The 26888-nt window shown below is 45.1% G+C and overlaps 1 protein-coding gene across 1 annotated transcript in view; it reads left to right on the forward strand.

The window, feature by feature from the left end:
• LOC135221913 (clathrin heavy chain 1-like) overlaps positions 1 to 26888 on the forward strand; it is a 106091-nt gene that overhangs the window by 58900 nt on the left and 20303 nt on the right. The window contains exons 18-21 of the mRNA XM_064259929.1: positions 17792 to 17949; positions 18522 to 18667; positions 18827 to 19121; positions 19224 to 19373. Of these exons, the coding sequence (XP_064115999.1) occupies positions 17792 to 17949; positions 18522 to 18667; positions 18827 to 19121; positions 19224 to 19373 (749 nt within the window). The remainder of the gene's footprint in view (positions 1 to 17791; positions 17950 to 18521; positions 18668 to 18826; positions 19122 to 19223; positions 19374 to 26888) is intronic.

A 26888-nucleotide genomic window follows, 5' to 3' on the forward strand; every position in this document is an offset into this window, starting at 1 on the left:
TTTCCTAACTATACAAACCTGAGGTCCTTTACATATAGTCCCTCCTCATGCCACCCCTCACTCTGCGTATTTTGCATGGGCCAAAAGCAAAAGTGATTTGTTTACCTCCCAGTCGCGCGGCGCGCGACGATCGGACAAGCAGTTAACTACCGTTCTCCCCTTGTTCGAAGCTTACGACCGTTCCAGCTGCCGCTAGCTACTTCCTATTGTTAAAGGACCTCAGGTTTGTATAGTTAGGAAAAATGCAATTTTCGACAAATTGTCATATCATTTGCCTAACCTTTATGGGCTGAACGGTATTTCTACAAATGTATGTACTCGTTAGACGTAACGGCGCTAGCGGCGCTGTTGACCGAAAATTGTGCCGTAAAAATACTTTAAAATACTGTGTTTTTTAATGAATATTTTTTATGACGGCCGTAAAACCGATTTGCCGTTGAGCGATTGCGCCGTTAATTGCGGGCCGCCTGTATCAAACTGTCATTTACTCCCCCGCCCTCCTTTCTTGAAGACTGGGAATCACTTAAAGTGTTTATGCTTGTTTTTTTTTTTTTTTTTTTTTTTTTATCACAAAAAGTGCACTTTATGATGATATTGGTAAAAAAAAAAGGAATTTGTGGATATTTCTTGTAAAAAAAAAATACTGCATATAGACTAATTCTCTGTGAATAATGAGGTCATATGTTCTAGAGAGAAAGCAGCAGATATATGAGTTCACGAATCCGGAGTGCGCTAATGTGTGGGGTTCACTGTAGTTATAATATTATTTTTATTATTATTATTTGAAAATAATAGTAAACATTATACATACATGTACCATAAAAATTCTCTCATCTCAGTGAGCGAGAGAGAGAGAGAGAGAAATTGTGAACCTTAGTCGTCAACACGGAAACTCGGTCCTCCTCCTGTCACAGTACTTGACGTATTTGACAGCTTTGGACCTCAGCTTAGTTCCTGAATCTAAAAAGAATGATGCGGGGTAGAATGGATTTGCCTTCATTCTTAAATAATTTTTTAATGTATGAGCTAAAATCTTACTAATTCACTTTAGTATTTTCTTTAATGAATTTATATTATTGCTGTTTACATTAATATTAATATTCGAAAATGAGTAAATCATTTCTTCTTTCCCACCATCATCCCTACATGAAGGGGTCGGTTGCCTGATGCACCTTCTCCGCTGCCTTCTATCAAAGGCATCATCCTCCACCATTTATTTATCATAAAAAACATACATCTGTGTAAGAGAGAGAGAAAGAGTTATTTCTATCATGTGATATAATTTAATCTTGTTAAACTTATTAATACAGTATTAATATTTGAAAATTAGTATCATAAAACTGTATTTAGCCATGAAAATAACTTCAAAATACACTAATTAGTGAATGTTTAACGTTGGAAAAACATGTAAATAGGCAAATTTCAAGCTAATAATGGGTAGATATGGTCCAAAGAAAAATCCATGAGTAGGTGAGTCGGCGAATACGGGGAGTTGACTGTATTACATAAAAATATATCTGTCCTATTCTACATGACATCATTTGTAACATACATAATTACGGTAATTGTTTACTAACATATGATGGTTGAAATATAAGCAAAACGGGTGTTTGTTGCTACCCGATTCAGTTTTATTTAGCAAACAAGATTCTCGTTCAGTTGTTCATGGATGCACATTTATGCAACGAGTGTAATGTTCAAAACAATACATATATCATTTGTTTTTACTTTTTTTTGACCTCAGCTATAAAAAAACTAAAAGCGAATGATAAAGTGAATGGGGTAAAGATAAAGAAGTTAAGCTATTGTAATTTGGTGTCTCCTGCTGCCTGAGTGTACACTGCTGACTGTGCCTGTAGCACGCAAAATTTAAAAATATATGTTTTCAAAATATTGTTGTATCGGTATTAATTGCTAACCCATCTTAAAATTGAATTATCGTAACTTGAATACTACCCGAACACACTGTATACAGTGGACCCCCCGTAATCACCGGGGATGGGTACCACACCCCCCTGTTAATAGCTGAGATCTCTGAGTACTTAAAACCTCAAAAAATGCTGGTACCTGATGATGATAGTTTTATCACAAAAAATTCAGTAAGTCGCAAAAATTATATGAAAGTGCAGCAATTTGTGAATATTTCTCGGTGAAAAATCCCCTAAATAGGCAAATCTACCACCAATGTACGGTCCATAGAAAAATCCATGAGTAGGTAAGTCTGCGAATCGTGAGTCTGCGAATAGCTGAGGTCGTCTTTATCCCCAAAGAAACTATCAGTAAAGAAAGGGTTAAAGGTCATCTTATACGCAGAAATATATGGTACTTATCATGGTTGATGTAAAGAATCCCTCATATATAGCTACAATTAGGCTTTGTTCCGACACGGCATACAAACCTTCGGTCCTTTTACAATAGGAAGGTACTAGCGGCAGCTGGATAGGTCGTAAGCTTTCGAACAAGGGGTTCGGTAGTTAACTGCTTGTCCGACAGGCGCGCGCGCGCGACTGGGAGGTAAACAAATCACTTTTGCTTTCGGCCTGCTGGCGTGTGGACGTGTATAATCGCTCTCTGCCCGCTTCATCGTCGTTGCTTTCGCATGGTTGTGTTTTTCTTTTTCTATTTATCTAGTGAAACTGAATTGTAAGTACAATCATTTCATATTTATTTCCATTGAATTCAATTGTGAATTAAAGGATCTTGGTTTCACCACGCCCTCCGATTACCCGAGTGCCGGGACTGAAGGGCATAAGTGCGGGAATTCATTTTCCCAGAAATGATCCTCGTATTGTGTATGCTCGGTGCCGAGGGCGGGAGAGCGCTCGCTCCGAGCGGTTTTTTTTTTTTTTGTATATTTTTTTTTTTTTTGGGTTGGAAATGTGTAGATGAAAATTGTAAGTAAGTGCTCTTTTCATTTATATTTTTTTTTGACCTGTATGCTCATTGCCGAGCGAATGCGCTCGGCACGAAAACTTATTCTGTATGGAAGTGGGAATCGCCAATACAGTTATTCTTTTTCATTTCCATATATATTATTTTGATTGTAGCAATACTCATTTTGGATCAGTTTCCGAGCTTACCCGGAAATTGATCCTTTCCCCTTTTTATTTGAATGAAGTGAAATCGCAAGTGCAGTTCTTTTTCATTTTCATATTTTATTGAGATTGCATTGTTTACTTGGATCAATGTTTCCGCTATTTCCCGGGAATTGATCCTTCCCCATTTTATTTGTATGAAGTGAAATCGCAAGCGCAGTATTCTTTTTCATTTTCATATATATTTTGATTGCATCAATTCATTATGGATCAAGGTTTCCATTCATAATCGGGAATGGATCCCTTTTACCCTTGCGCTCGGTACCGAGGGCGCAAATGCGCTCGATCCGAGCCCTTATTCATTGTGAAGTGAATCGTAATGCAAGATTCTTTTTCATTTTATTCCTTTTATTATTGATTGCATCAATATTTATTTGGTTCAAGTTCCGCTCAGTCAGGGAATTGATCCTTATGTCCTTGCATTCGGGCCGAGGGCACGATTGCTCTCGGGCTCTTATTATTATTGTTGGGTACATGGGTGCTGTGCGGGGGTGGGGAACGAGAACCCCCCCCCCCCCGCTCTGCTCCCACAGATGGCCCTTCCCCTTGGGGGGGGGGGAGGTTATCTGCATTCTTCTCCTCGCCCGATCCGTCGAGCGCGGGGGAGGGCGCTCGGTGCCCGATGTGCAATTGTATTCGGGGTCTTCCACTCGTTCGGAGAGGGCTCACCCCCCGCGCGAGGGGACTTCCCCCCCACTAATCGCTACTACTGTTATTTCCGCAGGTGCTACTGCCACGAGGGTGGACCTTGGTGAGGTATGGGCGTCCTTCCATTTGCAGGGCGTGCTAGTGTCCAGGGGCTGCGGTTCTATGTCTGGGCCTACTGCGGTCACCCATGGAGTGGTGACCACGCTCCAGGTGACGACGTCCCTCCTCACCTGGTGTACTCGCCTCACGTGGTAACAGTCTTGCCTACAGCCGCTGTGAAGTGCCGTTTGCCGTACCGAGAGGGGGGCGTGCCGCCGCCGCTCGTGGTTGCCGCGCTGCCGCGACCACACTTCCGCTGCCCTAGAGCTCGCCCCTGGACCTGCCGCCGGTACCAGGATGTTGCTGGCTGCTGCTCCACTTCCTGTGTTTCCGGTGCTGCCTGCCGTACCTGCCGATTCTGGGCTGACTGTCCATGCAGTTGCTGCGCTGCGGCTGTCCCTGCCGTTGCTGCGCTGGCTGTCCCTGCCGTTGCTGCGCTCGGCTGTCCCTACCGATGCTGTGCTGGCTGTGCCTGCTGTTCCTGAGATGCCCATACCTGCTGACGTCGTCCCTGTTCGTGGTGGTACTACCCCAGACTTTGGTCTGTCTGTACAGGTGCGTCCGGGCCCTGTGGCTTCGGCTACAGCAGCCCCGGCTCCGCCCTGGATAGCAGATCTTACGTCTGTCCTGAGGAAGCTGACGAAGAAGAGGAGGAAGGTGTCGTCGTCGTCGTCTTCATCTTCATCGTCGTCGGCTGCCGCCTCTTCCCCTTCGACTTCTAAGGCTTCACAGCCGAGGAAGAAGAAGGTTGCCTCCTCCCTCCTAAGAAGTCTCCCTCGGGAGCTTCTCGGGACCCGTCTCACCTCGGTGGGACGGGAGGGTTCCTTCCGCTGGTCCTCCTGCTCCTTCGGGAGCGGGGCCCGTCTCTTCTTCCGCAAGGAAGAAGACTACGGGGACCAGAGGGGTACCGGCTAACACCGGTACTTCCTCGCCTGGTGTCAGTGGTTCTGCCACTGCATCAGGGTCCGTCTCGGCCTCTCGTTCGCGGGAGGTACCGAGTGTACGGTCGCCTACCAGCGACCGTGCAGCCAGGAACCAGACCTCTGAGTCCGCTCAGCGTCAGGTTCACGGCACGGGGTGGAAGACTGGTGACAGCCGCTCACGCGACTCTCACCAGACCAGCTCTCGCTCTCGCGGCGACCAGCTGGCTACCCGGGGACGTGATGGTCCACGACCGGCCATGGGCTGAGGCTGGGAAGAGGTCCTTCCCGTTTCGCCGGTGCCAGCCACGGCTGGGAACCAGCGACGTGACGTGCCGTGAGGACAAGCACCGGTCTCACTGTGACAGTGGAGCCTGCAGGTCGCCTGACCGTCGCTCTCACAGAGAGCGATCGGGTACGGCAACCAGCACCAGCTCTTCTGACACTCGAGATCGGGGCCGCTGTGCTCAGTCCAGCCGTTCTCCACAGCGAGACGGTTCGACCAGGCCTGCAGCTCGATCGCCACCGCGGGTTGACGATCGCCTGCAGCCCTCCAAGCCTGCTGGTTCTGCCAGCGAGCGAGGAGGGAGCGTCAGGTCTGCCTCTCCCGTACCTTCAACCTCCTCGGGTTACACCGGGAGGAGCGAGGTATTGAGTGAGTGATCGTGAGGGGTGCGCCCCTCATGATCCCACCACGACGCCCTACGTGCCAGGCACGGTTCTTGGACCAGCCAGGACGTATGCGCAAGTGGATGGAGAAGACCGAGAGGGCTGTCGCTGTTCCCCCTTCTTAGGAGGAAGGTTCTCGGAATATGCTCTTGTTCGAAGGGCTTAACGGTCCCACTCTGCAAGATGCTGTGACTTCCGAGATCCAGAGGAACTTTGCCGAGGTTATGGCGCTGATTCGTCAGCACAACGACCTCGGGGAAGGATCGCCGCTCCCACCAGCAGAGCCACGTCTCGGCTCGAGTCGTTTTGGGGCCCGAGAGGGAACCCAAATCGACGGTGGGTCTGCCGCGATCGGAGCTTGCCGACTGTGTTGAACCAGGTAGTCTCTCGTCTCCGGACAAGAAGGCGCTCTCAGTTCTGGCCGGTCGAACAAGCTACTTCACCTCCTCTACTGCGCACAGAGGCGTTTCTACGTGTCTTCGGACACCGTATTTGGAATACCCCTTAGGTCCTCCTGAGGTTTCGACCTCGACGAGGACTGGAATGAGTCGGAGGACGGTATCGGCTCTCTCCTGTCAGGTGTCGATCAGCCCCACCCAGACGACGTTCACAGTGGCGGCAGACCCTTACCTACAGTATGAGTTCGTAACCCTCCTCGGGAAAACTTTTTCTCCTGACGATACGTTTTCCCAGGCTCTGAGAGGCCATCGCCGTAAGGCGATGGCTGCTCCTTTTCTTCTCCAACTGCTAGTTCCGCTGGGAAGGCGAGCCAGTATCCAATTCCTCCCCCATTCCCTCTCTCCTTACGGCTACGAGGGAAAGGGGAGGGATCCTACAGAGATTTCTCTGTAAGATCCCACGTTAGGGGCTGCGCTACCGGGGGGACCTTCGGGTCCTACCTGACGTAAGCCCCGGTCGTTGAGGAGGGATCCTGCCCCTTTCTCGATTTCTGGACGGTAATCGGGAGGACCACCAGCCGATATATCGTTTGACGAATTCGGTGGGGGGGTTTCGCAGAGTGCTTAGAATTCTACGGAATTTCTAGCGCACTCAGAGTGTTCGAGTTTTTTACGATCTCCAAACACTTAGGCGAGACCACGGTCCAAAGTGAGCGAGAATCCCCGATAATTGTTACACGATAATCGGGAACCTCGCTTATGCTCGAATTCCTGTAATTTCTAGCATTGAGAAGAAGACTGACTGCTGCTGAAAGAAGAGTATCTCACAGTAGGCGATTAACCTGGAATAGAGAAGAACGGACGGGAACTTCCAGTTTGGCTTGAACTATCGTCTTCGGTATTCTGTTCACCATTGAAGCTTTCCTTTGGGAAAGACTTCTCCTTCACTCTCTTGACTAGAGAACGAAGGCGGTCGATCTCCAATCCTTATTCTCATTCCTCGAGAGGAAAAGAATTTAGGATGGAGGTCGTGGTACAGAACCTACAAATATACTACGTATATTACCCTCGCGACATGATTCTTTTAACAGTTGAATTGTCCGGGGGGTAGGCGCATACCGTAGTTAACTCTACGGTTTGTGACCGAGACGAATTGTATCTTAATTGAACTGCAACTCGGGGTTGCCTGCAACCTCCCACAGTTAAATCAGTTTCGATTTTAGATACTTGGTATTGTCATGACAACACCAAATCAGCTTTTGCTATTTACCGAAAATCCGTTTTCGGGTTAAATAAAATAATTGCTCGCAGCGTATTCTTTCACGCTCGATGGTTCTAGCCGAACGCATTCCTTCGTGGAATAATGGATTACCTGGCAACTCAGGATGACGAGTCACCGAGAGCTACTGCGTATTGAACTGCCTGATAGCGGCTCAGTATCAGCTAGGTCTCGGAGATGCATGGTCGGTTACGTCTCTCTCTCCCCTGGTTTGATTGACTACCGAACCGCCTATCTCTGCCCAACAATCATGGACTTAGGTCTCTGATTAACGGGGATTCTCGCAATAATGAAGGACCATCTACTGCTGTGACGCTCGATTTCATCGCCTTCGACATTGCGAGAATTTTCAACAGAGATATCTCTTGGACTCTTTCATCTTTCTGTTTACCGCACGGTAACGAAGTCTGTACTAGTCACCCGCTGCATCGCACCGCGATAATGCGAATTATTTTTGCAGACATCTGAGTTTGTCTTCAAAATATCTCGTATTCGTAGGTGTGCAATTATTCATTGCTCGCCCCGAATTAACAGATGTCAGAAGACATCGCTACTCTCCGACCTGACAGCTCTACTTCCAAATGTTCAGCCCATGAGAAGCAGTTCTTCAGGGCTAGTATTTCCCTGTCTTCATTACTGAAAAGCGCTCCGCTTTTATTGCAACTACGATCCTCACCGGACAGCAATGAATAGCGGTTAGCGTTCTCAGTCTTTGTAGTACAGGTTCAGATCTTGAGAATCCTTCTCTCGGTTCAGCTGTGAAGACGTAGGTTGCATTTTCTGTACACCTTCGTCTTCAACGACACATAGTGTTGTTTCTCCTTAGCCGAGAATCAACTATACTATGAGATATCTTGCCATCAGGGACCTCGGTCTCTAGAAGGCAATTGACTTTCGCCTGTTGGGCACATGCCTTAAGAGAGTCATCACCTTGCCTTCTGGCATCGGTGACGAACAAATTATTTGTTTAGTCTCTTGGCATAACCCTTTTAAGGCGAAGGTCACGTGACTTGCTCGGGTGCTTGGACAACTTGCCTCCTACCGAACGCAGTCAGTCGGCAGCTGTCAGAGCGCCCAAGTCTGTTACGAACTTCGCTGTGGACTTAGTTCGGTTGTTCCATAACAGTCTTTTCTTCGTCCTAACGGCTTGTCACAGTACCCATACCATCGACACCCACCATTGAGTGTCGGTGTCCTATCCACTACCGAGAAGAACAACTTCACTGCAGACGGATAGACCAGTATGGGTACAGGACATCACCGAAGTCGAGAAGAGGGATAGGTCATACGACCATTCCCTTCTTTTCCTCTGAGGTAATTGCATGACTTTTCCTGCGAAGTCAAGCATCCAGGGGATGGGGATTCGTGACGCTCGATTTCGTACCGAATTCGTAGCGAAGACTCTGAACCCTTCGGTTCCTGACGATCGGTTAGAGTCCTTCACAATCCCCTCCCTAATGGACTTCACCGCCTTCGATGCGAAGGAGATGCTGCTTTGTCCTGTGAAAGCGCGACCGCGCTTTCTGAAAAAACTCGACATCCCAGGCTGAGTGTTGAAGACTCTTCGTCAGCACCAAGATGACCTAGAAGTACACTCCCTCGAGTTACACAAGAACTTCTCCGTTAATTTCTATAATTAATGTATACCGCAGCGGCTTCTGAGTTAAGCTAAGGCTAACCTCTTCTTTACCGGCAAGCTTAAAAAGCTTAGGTTGCGTTGCTACCGAACCGAACATGTTACGTATGTAACTGGTTTCACTACCAAATCTTACACGTAAACTGACGTATTACAGTACGACATAAAAGATTCGTCTTAATTTCTTAATTACTACGCACTTAATATGGTATAGTGGCTTCTCTGATTTAAGCTATGGCAAACCTCTTCTTTACCGGCAAGCTTAACAAAGCTTAAAGATTGCATTCACTACCGAAACGCACATGTAACCTACGTACGTAACATTGCCTTCACTCTAAACCTAACACTTAAGTACGTATTGTATTTGCTACTGAAACGCACGCCTCAAGTGTGAGCATGGTTTGTTCCGATACGTAATACAAACCCTCGGTCCTTTAACAATAGGAAGGTAACTAGCGGCAGCTGGGACGGTCGTAAGCTTCGAACAAGGGGAGAACGGTAGTTAACTGCTTGTCCGATCGTGCGCGCGCCCGAGAGGTGAAGAATCACTTTTGCTTTCGGCCGCGGGTGTGAAGGACGTGTTCGTCATCGCTCTCTGCCCGCTTCATCGTCGTATGCTTTGTTTATATTGTGTTTTTTACTAATGGTTTGGTTTGACTTGAAAATGAAACTGTAAGTACACTGTTTTCATTTTCATTACTTAATTATGAATCAACATGGAGCTATCGCCGTAGAGACGGCGATTTCCGCTCTTTTCATGAATTGAACCCTTGAATTATGTCTCGGTGCCGAGGGCGGGCGCACTCGCGCCGAGTCATGTATTTTGGGCGAAAGTGTGTAATTGAAAGATGTAAGTACTCTTTTTCATTATATTTTTGCCCTGTGCGTTCGTTGCCGAGAGCTTGATTGCGCTCGGCAAGAGCCTCTTATTTTGTATGAATAGAATGCAATGAAAGTGGATTCGCAATGCAGTTTTCTTTTCATTTTCATTTATTAATTGCATCAAATTTAATTTTGGATCAATTTCCGCTCTTACCCGGGAATTAATCCTTACGATTTATTGCTGTGAAAGTGAAAATAGCAAGTGCAGTATTGTTCATTTTCATATATATTTTATGATAGCATCATATTATTATGGATCAAGTTTCCGCTCTTACCGGGAATTGATTTTTCCCTCTTTAAGTTCTATGAAGTGAATCGCAAGTGCAGTATTCTGTTTCATTTTCATATTACTTTTCACCGCTGTGCGGGGTAGGGGAAGCGAAGGTCTGCCAGGAAGTCGTCGGAAAGCTCTCCCGCGACTCCCTTGGTATCCGATTCTTCGTCTTCTTTCCTGCCCCCCCCCCGCTCAGCTTCCTCGTATTTTGTTTTTGGGGTCTTCCTTCCGTTCGGGGTGGGGTGGGGCATGGTCTCCCCCCCGTGCGTGAGGGAACCCCTCTTACTAATCTGTCTGTGCTACCGCAGGTGCTACAGCCGTGGGAGACGACCTTGGACAGGTATGGACCACTGCGGCTGCAGGGCGTGCCTAGCATCCACGATCTGCTGCAGAGTCTAGCGAGGTCTGGGGCGGTGACCTTGGAGTGGTCTCCACTACAACCTTCACGGCGCTTATGCTGCTTCCCCCCGCTGGTCTACACTCCCCATGCTGTGTCGGTGACGCCGTCTGCCGCTTCTAGGGCCGGTCGCCGCCGTACCGAGGAGGGGTATGCCGCCGCTGCCTGTGTTTTCTTCGTGTTGCCTGCCCCTGACTTCCGCTGTTCCAGCAGCTCGCCCCTGGACCGGCCGCCAGTACCACGCTGGCTGCCGATGATTCTACGAGGCGATGGCTGGGCCTGCCGTACCTGTCGCTGATGTGGTTCCCGCTACTGGGCGTGGCTGTCCCTTCTGTGTTTACCGGTGCCGCTGTTCCTGCCGCTCCTGAGCTGGTTGCTGTTCCTGTCGCTCCTGTTCCTGCGCCTGTCCATGCTGGTCCTGCCCATGGTGTGTCTTCCCCAGTCCCAGGTCCTTCCGGACAGGTGCAGTCGGGCCGTGTTGCTTCGGCAATAGGCCCGACTCCGGCCTGGATGGAGGACCTGACGACTGTCCTGCGTGAGCTGACGAAGAAGAGGAAGGTGTCATCTTCGTCTTCGTCTGTTGCTGCCCTCTTCCCCTTCGACTTCTAAGGCCCATAAGCCGAAGAAGAAGAAGGCTGCCTCCCCCCCCTAAGAAGTCTCCTTCGGGAACTTCTAAGGGCCCGTCCCACCTCGGTGGGACGGGGGGTCCTTCTGCTGGTCCTCCTGCTCCTTCGGGAGCGGGGCCCGTCTCCCCTTCCGTAAGGAAGAGATAGACGGGGACCAGAGGAGTATCGGTTAGCTCTGGTACTTCCTCGCCTGGTGCTAGCGGCGATGCCGCTACGCCAGGTTTCCGGCTCGGCTCTCGTTCGCGGGAGATCCCGAGTGTACGCTCTCCCTCGGGAGACCGTGCAGCCAAAGTTTCGGCGCCAGAGTTCGCTCGGCGCCAAGACCACGGCACGGAGCAGAAGGCTGGCGAGAACCGCTCAGGTGACTCTCGCCAGGCCAGCGGCCGCTCTCGCAGCGACCAGCTGGTAAACCGGGTTTTGTTATTCCCCCTAAGAAGACTCCTTCGGGAACTTCGAAGGGCTCGTCACATTCCGGTGTGACGGGGGGGTTCTTCTGCTGGTCCTCCTGTTCCTTCGGGAACGGGGCCCGTCTCCCCTTCTGAGAAGAAGAAGAAGACGGGGACCAAGGGTGTGCTGGCTACCGCTGGTACACCCTCGCCTGGTCTTGGCAGCTCTGCTGCTAAGCCAGGTACCGGCTCGGTTTCTCGTCCGCGAGAAGTTCCGAGTGTACGATCTCCTTCGGGTGACCGTGCAGCCAAAGTTAAGACGCCTGAGTTCGCTCAGCGTCATGACCGAGGCACGGAGCAGAAGACTGTCGAGAGGCCGCTCAGGTGACTCTCGCCAGGCCAGCGGGCCCGCTCTCGCAGCGACCAGGCCGGTACCGCATCGGGTGGACGTGACGGTCTCTGACCGGCCACGGGTTGAGGCTGGGAAGAGGTCCCCCAGGTCCCCTCGACCGACGGTACCAGCCTCGGCTGGTACCAGCGGTTTGACGTGCCGCGAGGACGCTCACCGGTCTCACGGCGAAAGCGAGCTCTGCAGGTCACCTGACCGCCGCTCCCACAGGGACCGGGCGGATACGGTGACCAGCAGCAGCTCGTCTGACGCACGGGACCGGGGTCGACGTGCTCAGTCGAGCCGCTCGCCACAGGTGAGCGGCACGGCCAGGCCTGCAGATCGATCCCCACCGCGGGTTGGTGATCGGCTGCAGCCCCCCCACGTACGCTGGTTCTGCCAGCGAGCGGGGGGGGAACGTCAGGTCTGTCTCTCCACTACCTTCAACTTCCTCGGGCTACACCGGGAAGAGCGAGGTAGCTAGGAGTGAGCGAGACGAGAATCCCCGATATGTTACACGATAATCGGAACCTCGCCTATGCTCGAATTCCTGGAATTTCTAGCATTAGGAAGAAGACTGCTGCTGAAAGAAGACTATCTCACAGTAGGCGACCAACCTGGAATAGAGAAGAACGGACGGGAATATCCAGTTTGGCTGGAACTATCGTCTTAGTATTCTGTTCACCATTGAAGCTTTCCTTCGAGGAAGACTTCTCCTTCACTCTCTTTAATAGAGAACGAAGGTGGTCGATCTCAATCCTTATTTTGTTTTCTTGAAGGAAAGAATTTAGGATGGAGATCGTTGTTCAGAATCCTACAAATATACTACGTATATTAACCTCGCGACATGATTCTGCTAAGCAGTTGAATGGTCCGAGGGGTAGGCGCATATCCTGGTTATTCTACGGATTGCGACTTAGACGAAAAGTATTCTAATTGAACTGCAACCCGGGTTGCCTGCAACCTCCCAGGAGTTTCCAGTTTCAATTTTATATACTTATGGTGTTGTCACAACAACACCATTTAAGCTTTTATATTTACCGAAATTAGTTTCGCTTAAATATAATTGCTCGAGCATATCTTTTTATGCTCGGTGGTTCTAGCCGAACGCATTCCTTCGTGGAAAGGATTACTTGGCAACTCAGGATGACGAGTCAGCGACAGCTACTGCGTATTGAATTGCCCGAGGCATTTCAGTATCAGCTGCCGCTTTGAGATAGACGGTTGTTTATGTCTTTCTCACCTGCTTTGATTGAATAACAACCGTATCTCTGCCCAACAATCACGGACTTAAGTCTCTGATTAATGGGGATTCTCGCATACATGAATGACCATCTACTGCTGAGAAACGCTAGTATTCATCGTCTTCGGTATTGCGAGAATTTTAAACAGAGATATCTATTCGACTCTCATCTTTCTGTTTACCGCACGGTAACAGAATTCTGTAATAGTCTCTTGCTGCATCGTATCCCGATAATGCGAATGATTTTTGCGGAATCTGAGTTTGTCCTCAAAATATCTTGTATTCGGAGGTGTACAATTGTTCATTGTTCACCCCGGATTAGCAGATGTATTGAAAGACATCGCCTACTCCCACACCTGCCAGCTCTACTTCCAACGTTCAGCCCATGAGAAGCAGTTCTTCAAGCGGCTCTCCCCTGTGTTTCATTACTGAAGAACGCCCCGCTTTCATTGCACAACGGACAGCAATGAAATGGCGGTTAGCGTTTTCAGTCATTTGTAAGCACAGGTTTAGAATCTTGAGATTCCTTCTCTCGATTCAGCTGGAAGACGTAGGTTGCATTCATTGCCTACCTTCGTCTTCAACGTCACATAGTGTTGTTTCTCCTTAAGCTGAGATTCAACGTCTATGAGATTTTCTTGCCATCAGGGACCTCGGTCTTTTGAAGGCAATTGACTTTCGCCTTTTGAGCTTATGCATTAAGAGAATCATCGCCGCGCAGTCCGGCATCGGTGACTAACAAATATTTTATTTGTTTGGTCTCTCAGCATAACTCTTTAAAGGGCGAAGGTCACGTGACTTACCCGGATGCTTGGACAACTTGCCTCTACTGATTCCGAACCAGTCAGTCGGCAGCTGTCAGAGCGCCCGAGTCAGTTACGAACTATGCTGTGGACTTAGTTCGGTTGTTCCAGAGCAATCATTACTTCGTCTTAATAGCTTGTCAGTATGAGTACTGTACATAACCAAAGTCGAGAAGAGGGATAGGTCATACGACTATTCCCTTCTTTTCGTCTTAGGTAACTGCATGACTTCTCTTGAGAAGTCAAGCACAAAGGGATGGGGATTTGTGACGCTCGATTTCGTACCGATCTTCGTAGCGAAGACTCAGAACCCTTCGGTAACTGACGATTGGTTCGAGTCCTTCACAATACCCTCCCTAATGGATGTCACCGCCTCCGATACGAAGGCTATGCTGCTTTGTCCTGTGAAGGTGTGACGGAGCTGTCTGAAGAAACTCGACACCCAGGATGAGTGTGGACGCCTCTTCATCATTCTCTCGCGTTCCGCAAGAACTTCTCCGTGGCGCAGGTAATGAAGGCAGGCGCCTGGTCCAACCGGACCGCATGCACCTCCTTCTACCTTCAGGATATTGCCCACAGTTCCTTGGATCTTTTTCCTTGGGAACCGTGGTGGTTGCTCAACACGTTGTGTAGTTAGCCCAGACCCTCGCAGGCTGAACAGCATCGAGTCCTGGTGTGACCATAAGAATGGATGAGGAATGAGAGTGTGACTGGCTCCTCTTCCCATCTTTTTCTTCCCTCTACCTTTGGGTAGAGGGACACGGTCGTCACCCTGCTGGGTAAGGACGAGATGCAGGTGAGCTACTCAATAGAGCACCATCCTATCCCTTTCAGTAGGGATAGGAGTAAATATCCACCACTTCCTCCAACAAGGGGGAGGAAGTGGATGCCAAATTGAGACAAACCCATCATTTTATGATTGTCTCTTGCAAACAGGAACAAGTTCTTGCTTGCTGGTACGAAGAGATACGCTTGCCTTCTTCTTAGTACTTGGCCCAGAGGTCTGACCATTGATCCTGCGGTGCACACCCCGATCAATCGGACAGGAGTTTGGATCCCTCCCTTGCTCTTACGACCAGGGAGGCACTCCAGGGTTGGACGAACACCAGTCTGTTCACCAAAAAAGACTAGATTCCTCCCACCAAGAAGTGAGTCTTCCTATTGTTAAAGGACCGACCGAGGGTTTGTATTACGTATCGGAACAAATGACAATTTGTCGAAAATTGCATTTTTCCTAACTATACAAACCTGAGGTCCTTTACATATAGTCCCACCTCATGCCACCCCTCACTCTGCAACTTTTTGCATGGGCCTAAAGCAAAAGTGATTCTTCACCTCTCGGGCGCGCGGGCGCGCACACGATCGGACAAGCAGTTAACTACCGTTCTCCCCTTGTTCGAAGCTTACGACCGTCCCAGCTGCCGCTAGTTACCTTCCTATTGTTAAAGGACCTCAGGTTTGTATAGTTAGGAAAAATGCAATTTTCGACAAATTGTCATTTTAGAATGGGTCTACGCTTGAAAAAAAATTAAGCAAGAGTGCTTGATTAAATTTTTTTTTTTTTTTTTTTTTTTTTTTTTTTTTTTCCACATCACTTTCATGCAGAGGAGAGGATAGACGAAACTTATGGTTTATTTTGGAGTTGGAAATGATGGAAACATTTTGAAGCAGGAAAACGCGAGATGCCATGTAAACACTTTTCCATTATTTCAGAGATTAACAATAGCAAAAGGTTTGAACATAGAAATCCAGTAGTAATGTTGGGACCCGTGATGAATCAAAAGGTAACTGCGTATAGAGTTGATACCACCGAAAAAGCAAACGCAATGCGCGCAAGGTGTACGAGACACGACACATGTTTGAATGTTTGAAAACAATAGCTGCGGACTTTAAACAATGCAGTGGCGTCACCAGTGTTACCAACCGTTTTGCTAAATTATGCTAGTCGGTCCAAGCAAGAAGTTATGCCAAATATGGTGCAATTTTGTGCCAGAATTATGCTATTAATCTATCATTATCTCATTTCTCTAATACATTTGAGCTAAAACGACGATGTAATGGAAATTTAAAACATTTATATATTAGGTGAAGTGATACAAAGTGACGAACAGACAATATTATAACTAATAATTTGTTGATCTTTCCATGTTAGCAAACTCGAATAAAACACCATTTTTCTTTAATAGATCACATACGCAATCACTAGTATACTATTTGATATGCAATCACTAGTATACTATTTGACAAATGTGTGAAGATCACACATACAAATGTGAAGAAAAACATACAAATTTTACTTATTACTGCATCATTATCATGCCACTGAGAACCATTTTTCTTTAACAGGTCACATACACAATTAATAAATACTTGAAAATGTGTGAAAATTACTTCAAATATAACATATTGATATTTACTGAAAAATTAAAATAACTACTGAAAAAATAAAACTTAAAAAAGGAAAAAATTAATTCTTTACTCACAAAGAAAAAACATTATTAACACTTTACTGATCGTTTGTCATGTCACTGTGGGTATTTATTTATTTTCACAAAATTTAACATTCCTTACTTGGGTTCAAACTTAGCAATTAACTCATTTGTTAGTGCTGCTTTTGAGGCAATTTCACTATGAAGATACATATATTCACTATAGCTGTGTATGAAATTGAGGAATTTTCTGCATTTTATTTAAAATTTTAGTGAAAATACATTCTAAAATTGTACCAGAACCCTAAGTGTGAAAGAAATTATGCTAAGCTTCAATTCTTGGGTCAAATTATGCTAAAAAAAACATGAAAATGTGCTACATTTGGTAATACTGGATGACGGCAACTAGCGGCGGTTGGCGGAAACAGTTTTGTTTACAAACATCATATGGTCGGGGGTCGGAAACTGGTTTTTTGGTTGAAAACAGATACAAAGTTTATTGGAAATTTAGTGGCGAAATCCGATTATGTCGAGTTCTAATACGGTTGTGAACCGGGGGGCTACTGTATATAGCTAGTGCCTTTCCACAGTAGTCTTGGTTATCTCTGCCTCAAGTTCGACTACACTTTGTCTTGTCCCGTGAGGATTTTGCCATTACAATACAAGCATGTGTAAAATTATTTTCCACCCTTACAGGAACAGAAAAGGAAACAAACAAAATTAGTACGTTGATAATCATCACATTATTCTAGAGAACATTGGCAAGATAGCTCAGAAAGCCTTCATTTGCCATTCATGGGTAGAGTTTTCCAAAGACTTAGTCTATCATACTGACAAGTTAATTTTTAATTATCTCATTTCTGCATCCCACTTTTTAGTTGATTTGATTCTCCACAATTCTGCAATAAATCTAAAACTAAATAAGGATGTTTTGCTGTGCTGTTTTGGCTTCTTGACTTCAGTACAACCCTTCTTGAATTCTGAAAGCTTATGTCCATACCCTAATACAATTTCCAAGACATCTCTTTGATCCATCAGACTTTGCAGCATTCATAGATGCGTGCAACTCTACCTCCTACTTAATAGAAAATAAGCCATTTATTTGATTGGTTGGATTGTGAACAAAAAAATTAAATAAGCTAAGTTTTCTTGCTGAGGCATTCTTCCATAAGTACCCACTTCCCAACCCCATTCATTCTTGTGCTTCCATGCTCAGTCTACACACAATTTGTGGTTGCAATTAAGTACCTGGTATCCTTGTGGACCTTATGTTGTAAAAGCACTACTCTACTTGTGTGAACAAGAGATTGATTCTATGGATCATTACAGTGGAGGCAATTATGACTGATGGCTTGCTGGGAGAAAGACTTATGAAAATGTATTTTTTCTGATGAACTTCCTCACAAGGGTTATGTAGTAAAGTCCCTTTGTAAGCATAAAGGTTCTTTTCAAACAGATATAATAATATCCTTTCCTTCTTTATATGGTCCTATGATATATAAGGGCATTAGGTTGCTCTGCATTGCTCACTGTATTTTTTCAAGTTAAAAGTCCAGTATTGCTGTCATTAATCATTGAAACAGGCATTATTTTATATTAATACTTTGTTTTTTTTGTAGGTCACTGGGAAGATTTAGTTAGATACCTGGTCATGGCTCGGAAAAAAGCAAGAGAGTCCTATGTTGAAAGTGAACTCTGCTATGCATATGCAAAAACAAACAGGTTAGCTGACTTGGAAGAGTTCATTGCAGCTCCAAATCATGCAGATATACAAAAGGTATAGTACATATCATAAATTTACATTTTTTAAATTTGTGCTTAACATAACTACATAATTGGGATTATGTTTGGCAGGAGCACTTTAACATTAGAGCCATCTAATGTATTTTTAGATCATGATAAGTAGATCTTTATACCTCTGTTATTTTGTAACATTTGGTGTGGAATTCAGGACAGATTTAACCTTTAACTTAAAATTAGTGCATTTAACGGCATGTTTAGTACTCAATTTTTGTGTGTAATGGGTTGTTGAGACAAAATTACCAATTTGATCGTTGAGCCTTATGTTATCATGCCAGAGAATTTTACTAAAAATAAATTAAAAAGCTAGTATTGTGCTACACACAATACCACTTATTATTACCCTGCATTGCCTTCTAGAATTATGATATTCATAGCAAATCAATATCCATTGAAGAGAATAAGTTTTCTGTTTTTTACATTACTTTTTTAAATAATTTGAAAATAATGTGAAATGATTGTTTACTGATTTATCATGGTGTTATCTTTTTACAGATTTTTCAGAAAAGATTGGAATAACTTTTTGAACTAAAATTTTTCCTTAACCAGATTGGTGACCGTTGTTTTGATGATGGCATGTACGATGCAGCCAAACTCTTGTACAATAATGTTAGTAACTTTGCAAGATTAGCCATCACACTCGTCCACCTTAAAGAGTTCCAGGGTGCTGTAGAATCTGCCCGTAAAGCAAACAGGTAAGGATTTATTAGTTTACTTGAAAGTTCCCTTGTGCTAATATAAATTTGACTTGTTATACAAATTCAAGACATTTTTTTTAGAAAAAAAAATCATATTAGATGTAGAAACATTGCCAAATACTCAGTAAAACTAAGGGATTTTATTTTTTCATACAGTACTAGAACGTGGAAGGAGGTTTGCTTTGCCTGTGTTGACAATGAACAGTTCCGTCTTGCTCAGAACTGCGGCCTTCACATAGTTGTTCATGCTGATGAATTAGAAGACCTTATTAATTACTATCAGGATCGTGGGTATTTCGATGAACTTATTAATTTACTAGAGGCTGCCCTAGGACTAGAGCGTGCACATATGGGTATGTTTACAGAACTAGCCATCCTTTATTCAAAGTACAAGCCGGAGAAGATGAGGGAGCATCTCGAGCTCTTCTGGTCCAGAGTTAACATTCCAAAGGTGAGATTGGAGTTTAGTGAATCAAGATATGTTAACTGTTGAAATTTGGCCGTCAATGAAGTAATTTTATTTTTCACTTCAAACAATTCTATTATTTTGAAGGTATTACGGGCAGCAGAGCATGCACATCTATGGGCCGAGTTGGTGTTCTTGTACGATAAATATGAAGAGTATGATAATGCAGTCTTAACGATGATGGCACATCCAACAGAAGCATGGCGGGAATCACATTTCAAAGATGTTATCACCAGAGTAAGTAATTTAGTTTTAATCAGTGATTGAAGTATTTTACAAAAAATGATTGCCCATAATTTTTTATTGTGTTTACACGAATATAACCCTCGCTCTTTACATGTGGGAATTAACTTTCAGCAAGCTGGAAATTTGGCTGCTATGTTTTTTGCAAGGTGGTTATGGTAACAGTTACTGAAGGTAGTGCCAGAAGAACCACACACCTAGTAGGAATGCACTCAAATCTATGCAGTTCACTTTTGGATGCAATATTGAAGAGACTAGCGTTCAGACTCCATCCTGCCTTTCAGCTTTTTCTTTTTTGTTTGAATATTTTTGTTTATACTTTGCATATATTGATATATTGAAACATTTCGTCACATTTTTCGAGACTGCGACCTGCTTCTAACTGACTTACCAACTTACCAGCTGGGCTGAGATGACCAGCTGGGCTGAGATGATTATTCGTCCATTTCTTTCACCTACACTCAATTTGCTACAGTAAAATACATATCGAGTGACGCTTTTTATGATTTTTTAGCACTGTAAAAGTAACTCCTCTAGTATAATAAACACACAGCCTGCCTTCGATTGTTTATTTAAACAAATTCTTATGAAAAGTTATTTAATATTTCCTTTTATTACTTTCATTCTTTACTTATTACTTGTTTGGAAAATGCTCATGTTTATTTTAAATTCTGCCGTCTGCCAACAGTAAATTGAATTGTTGTGGTATAATTAATCTCCTTGACATAAGTTCCAAGTGTAAATGTATCAACAATAATACATGCTGATTACTCTCTCCTTTGATTATCATTGTAAAATGTGAATAAAAATGATTTTATTAACCTTTGCCTACTGTGACAATTGCGGTTTCCTCAAGGGATTCCCATCTCTCCTCCCTCTGTCCCAGCCAGCCGTGCGCCATTTTCACGAAACACTTTGTAAAATGTACACAGAAACAAAATTTTTAAAAATTTTCACTTCCAATTACATACTTTTATATTAATTACACTCTTAATTTAAATTTTAACACCGATAATAATAAATTCTAAAAGTTGGACTTTTTGGGTTGGCTGGAACGAATTATCCTGATTCCCTTTATTTTATATGTGGATATTTGTTTCGTATTTCGAACAAATCTCCTTTCCATCAGTTTTCTGAAATGGATCAAGTTTGAAAGCTGAGGTACTACTGTAGAGGTAGAAGATCAACACAAGACAGGTTTTTTGTTTTAAAAAGTTCATACAAAGATACTTCATGCTTAAAATACCAATTTTTTATTCTTTTCAACCTCTTTCCTCAACATAGAAGTTTATGTTGCTAACTTTTTACTCCAATAAATATTGTGGTAATGTGTATTTTTAGTCATTTGGGATTAAGTGATAGTCCGGTAAATAGGGGGAATCAGTGAGCGATTCCTGCAAAAATACCAAATACGGCTCCTATAGATAATACGTAGTGGAAGTGTACTACTACTGACAGTGTTTTGGTCCTGACTTGCTCTCCAGGACCAGTGGAAGTTCTTGTCTTGTTTCTTGCCTCCTCTCTTGTGGGGAAGGGAGAGTTGCTGACTTGCTCCCTTCCCTCAATTGTCGTTCTTAGACTCTTGAGCAGTGGAAGTTTTTTTATTTTGGGAGGAAACATCAGGTGAGGGAGACTAGCCCCCTTGTGAGAAGGTTAGGAACAACAGCCCATGAGCTTATTCCGTTTCTGTGACACCTGGTGTTAACATCTGGTGTCGGCAGCAGTTATTCATTTTTCTCTGGTTATTTACTGGATTTCGGGATACAAACCGAAATTGGAATAGCTTTAGGATGAGTTTTTTCCTTGTTATGTTGGTTTTTACTGTAGTAGTGCATCATTACTTCACATTTACAGCGAAACTGCAGTTAATTAGTCAACTACTGTGACGACTGTCAGACTAATATGTAAACATTGGTTTGTCAGATGGATGTTTGCACTTGTTTCCAACTAGACATTGTTCGATAATACGTTTTGGTAGCGATCTTTTGATTAAATCATCATCACAATGAGTAACACAACAAAGTAGAATGTTTGTGAGTTAATACTGTCATGAAGAAATTACAGGATCTAGAGAAGAAAATTAATAAGAAAGACAAAAAGAAAAGGCATGATTCGTCGTCTTCTTCGTCTTCTTACTCTAGCTCGGCGTCATCGCTGAGTTCGATGACGTCACAGCGGGTACCAGTCAAGCGTTGGAGGATACGGGATTTCGTGTCTGAACCTCGCGCCAAGAGGAGAAGAGTGAATTCTTCTTCATCTTCGGGCCAGGACTGTCACATCCCAGTCAGCAAGAAAGGCAAGAAGTCAGTGGCTGGTAAGCTCAAAGCTAGCGGACGAAGCCGTTTGCAAGAGTCCGAATGAGCGAGTGAGTCAACGGTAGCTGGGCTAGCGGCCGACGCGGAGTTGCCAGTAGAGACTACAAAGCGTCTAAGAAAGACTACATTGCCGTTGGCGAAATCGACATTGGAGGTTAAAAGTGCAGCAAAGGATAGAGCACAGATACCGGTTTCCCCTGTAAGACTGTTTAAAATATGGAGAAAGGATGAAAAGGCTCCTATTAAAAGAACGAAGAATAGAGAGTTGGCAACCTTGTCTGAAACGTTGGTGGAAGGCGTTGTTCGCCTAGATGAAGGATCAAGGCCGAATTCTCTGACGGCCGTTGGAGACGATATTAAATATCGTCTTGGAGAGGAAATTAGCTCGGTTTCGAGAGAGCATTCATCTTGGAGGTATAGGTGAGACTCGCTCTAGATCCGCGAGCAGAGAAGGAGTGAGGCGACCTCATTCTCCTGCTAACTGTTCGGGATTGAGCCGTCGGCTGCCATCAGAGATCAAAGAGGCCGCGGCCGTAGGGGCAGACGGCCACGAAGCACCCTGAAGTTTGTCAGGGTATAGGAGTGAGATAGCGTCTCCTGTGGCTGAGCACAGTATGCTAGAACTGGAGGAATGAGAAAACGAAGAGTTTCTGGCTTCGTATGCCGAGGTGATTGATTTGATTCGTCAATTCAATAACCTTTCAGAGGAATGGAAACACCTGCCAGTATGCTTCCTCCGGGGATTTACATGGTGTTTGGGTTGAAAAAGGATACCAAGGTGTATGAATTGCCTTGTTCAAGTAATGCGGAGTCCGTTTTACAACACGTAAACGCACGGATTGCGGGAAGGGATAATTCCTTAAGATTAAATAGATTATTTTAAGTTTATCCCTCCTCCAATGATGAAACATAGGAAATATTATATGACACAGACTTTTCCTTTGCTATCTAGACAAATTAACCCAAATGTGGTAAGGTTAAGGCCTGGGGTTAACCTTAGATCAAGTTAAAATGGAATGCCCTTCGATGACTTGCCAAGAGGCTGCTACGTTAGAAGCAACAGCTTCTTCTGTCTTTTAGACTGCTTCTTGGCTGGATCTTTGGTCAACAGCAGTGGCAAAGATTGCATCCTCAGAAGTGACGAGAAAAGTAGTGGATGAATCAATGTTCATTAGATTACTACAATTAGGTGCCAAAGCAATTGCATACTTGACAAATTTAAGTGCCAATGTTTGGGCAAATATCCTTTTAATGAGGAGGGATTTGGCTAGACTAAGCCGCACTGTTGATTTGGATTCCCTGCTAGCAATAAGGAATGGGGAATTGGGGATATCTTAGAGCCGCAATTGCTGTTGCCAGAGGCCATACTGGAAGAGGCTATAGATAGAAGAAGGATGGACACTAGCGATAGGTTGGGTACAGCAGGCAGTTAGAAAAACATCTAACAGTCAAGCTAACCCTATGGAGGTAAGGCAGCAGCAAATACCTCTAAAGAAGCCAGTGAGGCATAATATCCCTAATAGAGCAACAAGACCCTCTTCCCCAAAGAAGTTAGCTCATTGGCCCTTTCACAACAAATAACAGAGGAAGGGGGATTTGGGGAAGAGGGAGAGGCTCAAGACGATAGGATGGGCGCCTCTCATCACTCAGCCACACCAGGGGGGTGTTGCCTGGCAAATCACTGGAAGGTGTGGCAGGAACTGGGAGCAGAGCAGTGGGTGGTGGATGTTCTCAGGTTCGGGTATTTGATTCCGTTTGAAGTATCCCCACCTCTGACAGAAAAGCCATTACCTCACCTGGCTTATGCTCAAGAACCTCAGAAGGCTTTTATTCTGCAAGAGGAAGTGAAGATTGATGAAAAAAGGGGCTGTGGAACAAGTATCCATTCAGTCAAAGGGGTTTTACAGCAGGATTTTCCTTGTTTCCAAAGCCAACGGGGACTGGCTGGAGGACAGCAAGTTTTTACAAGAGTGTTCACTCTCGTGTCGACATGGGCGCATGCTCAGGGGATCAGGCTAATAAGATATCTAGACGATTGGCTGGCGATAGCAAAGTCCAGAGAGAAATTACTCAGGAACAGGGCGACCCTTCTACAGTTTTGTCACAGCTTAGGTATTGTGATAAATCAGGAGAAGTCGCAGTTGGATCCAAGTCAACTGCTGGTGTATCTGGGAATGGTTATAGACACAATAAAAGCCAAAGTATTCCCAACAGACCAGAGAGTAGAGAAATGCAAACGAGTGGTGAATGCCTTTCTTGAAAAACAAATACAGCCAGCAAAACAGTGACAGGTAGTACTGGGAGTTCTAACTTCTTTGGAGAAACTATTACCACAAGGGAGGCTACACCTTCGATCTCTACAATGGAGGATGAAGGAGTTTTGGTTACCAATAGTAGATCACCCGTACGAGCAGATTCCCTTGTCGGCAGAAGTGAGGGAAGACTTGCTGTGGTGGGTGAAGGACGACAATCTGACAGTGGGTGTTCCCCTTCAGCAACCCTCCCCAGATCTCTTGTTGTTCTCAGATGCGTCACTAGAAAGTTCGGGAGCCCATATGGAGGAGCTTGTGGTTTCTGCAAAATGGAGTGGCGAGGACAGAGAACTCCATATAAACGTGCTGGAGTTAAAAGCAGCGTTTCTAGCACTACGGAATTCAGGGAGAGGGTGAAGGGGCAATCAGTGGTATTTATGTCAGACAACACCATAGTAGTAGCTTACATAAACAAACAAGGTGGTCTAGTTTCTCGACAGTTACATGTGATGACAGTTCAACTTCATCAGTGGGCTGTAGAGAACCTAGTAGACATCAGGGCCAGATATATTCCGGGAAAAAGAAACATAGTGGCCGACAAGTTGAGCCAGAGGGATCAGATCCTAGGAATGGAGTGGTCCTTGCACCAACAGGTAGTGGACAGGATGCTCATGTTGTGGGAAAGGCCGATCATAGACCTATTTGCAACCAGGTACAACAAAAAGTTGGAATTGTATTGTTCGGTAGTCCCAGACGTAGACGCAGTAGCAGATGATGTGCTACAACACCCATGGGACAATCTGGACGTTTATGCATTTCCTCCATTTTGTCTAATCCATCAGGTTCTGAACAGGGTAATGCGGTCTCAGAACCTCAGAATGACTCTGGTAGCTCCTTTATGGTCAAAGACAGAATGGTTTCCTGACCTCCTGGGACTCCTAATAGACGTGCCCAGAGTGTTACCCCCATGGAACAACCTACTATGTCAGCCGCACATGGAGAGGTTCCACCAGTCGGTGAAGTCCCTATCACTTCATGGGTGGAGACTGTCAAGTATCTCCAATGGCCACTTCAGTCTCCTGGTTCCATCTATACATTCTTCCTCCATTTGCTGCTGCTTGGAAGTTTTTATCCCTTCCTATTCTTCCATGCCTCACCCATATTGTTAACAACTTGGGAAGTCTTGGAAGAGGGATAAGGAAATATTTTTGTTTTGAATACCTCTCACAGCTTTGGATTCTCTTCAGTGGTCTCCTTCTACCCCTGCTCTGTTGGCAGTGTATCCCTTTCAGAGCTTTGGAACTCCTTCCATAATGGAATTGACAACTGCAGCATTTACCTTGCACAGCTTTGGAGCCTCTTCAGTGGTCTTGGCTTCTACCACAGCTCCGTCAGCAGTGTATCCCTCTCAGAGCTTTGGAACCCCTTCCGTAGTAGTGGCTGCTCCTCCCGTTCTGTCAACAGTGTATCTTTCGCAGAGGTTTGGAGCCACTTATGCAGTGGTAACCTCTGGCACTCCGTCTTTTGTTGCTCTTATTTAAACAATGTTTGACAAGTGTTGACACCGTTTTTCAGCATTCACCTGTGTTGTGATGAAGCAGCATCGCAGGTCTCCATCTCCATATTCTCCTCCATCATTTGCTTTCCATCTGATCACACCCATGGCTCTCCTGTGCTCCAGCGCGGCCATCTCGCTGATGAAGGGATGTCACTTCCAGTCACGTCTTGTCCATTGGTATTTTACTCCAAGTAGTAGAGATTGGTGATTGGAAAATCTACAGAGATATGTATTGGAAAGTACACCAGTGTTGCCTTCCCCCTGATCCCCCATTCGTGTTCATAGAATGGATGACAAGGTTGCTGATAGAGTTCAGCTGTTTACTTGTGGGAACCTCATTCCTATGATGAACATGAGATATTTAGCACGATTGCAGACATGTATCCAACCTAGGCCCATGTCACCTCATCACACGTATCTGTGACATTAATCACCATCTTTGCAGAACTCCTCCATGTTCATGCGCTACCAGAAAACCCTCTGATCATCATTCCAGCTGTCATCTGTCAGGACCATCTCCTGCTGCATGTCTTTGAAGACACGCAAGTATGTGCAGTTAGTTCATTCCAGACGGCCATTCGGTCTCGCTCCTTAGTGTCTCTTTGTCATGTTCTCGCTCTCATTGGAGAGATTTGAGTTTGTCATTCAAGTTTGCACAGCTGCAGACATGGCAACGAATGTACAGCTATATATTGACACACAACCGTTGCAAGGGTGTGGAAGTTGTCTCAAGATGGCGTGTCCGGGACTGTATCATCAACCTCACTCACATGAAGGGCTGAGAAGAGAATGGGATCGGCCATGTTCATGCCATGTAGGAACACCGATTCTCATTCAATCACCACCTCATTTATTCTGTCAAGCAAAGATCACTGATAGAACTTCAGTGGACCTCTAGAATGGCACTGAATCACGTCCTCAACTGTCCAAATCACTTCCACAGTCGTCTTAATCACACCCACGGCCGTGCACATATCGATGAGGTGGTGACAACCATGTTCTAGTTATTAACCGCATGTCTGTGCAATGCCTTTTGATCATGTAGGACGTTACCATATCATCTACATACAAGTAAGCTTGTTTGTTCTACCAACTTTTAAGTCCTTCATAATATAAGTCCATGGGGTCTTTTTCAAGATCAAATTAATTAGTTCAATCAGGCCTGTACAGCCCCTTTACAGGAATTGATGTTCTTTCTTTTGTGTTTAGCTAGAGACTTTGACACTTTTCAGTTAGGAAGAAATCTCTTATTTCGTTTCATCATTCACATTTGAATATTAACTCTTGATTTTGCTACACTAATATTAACTAACCTCGGACTCCCTGAGCCAAGGTATTGTTTCTACATTAATATTCACCTTCAACTCTCTGACCCAAGGTAGTT

The sequence above is a fragment of the Macrobrachium nipponense genome, chromosome 3, assembly GCF_015104395.2.
Source record: "Macrobrachium nipponense isolate FS-2020 chromosome 3, ASM1510439v2, whole genome shotgun sequence".
Lineage (NCBI taxonomy): Eukaryota > Metazoa > Arthropoda > Malacostraca > Decapoda > Palaemonidae > Macrobrachium > Macrobrachium nipponense.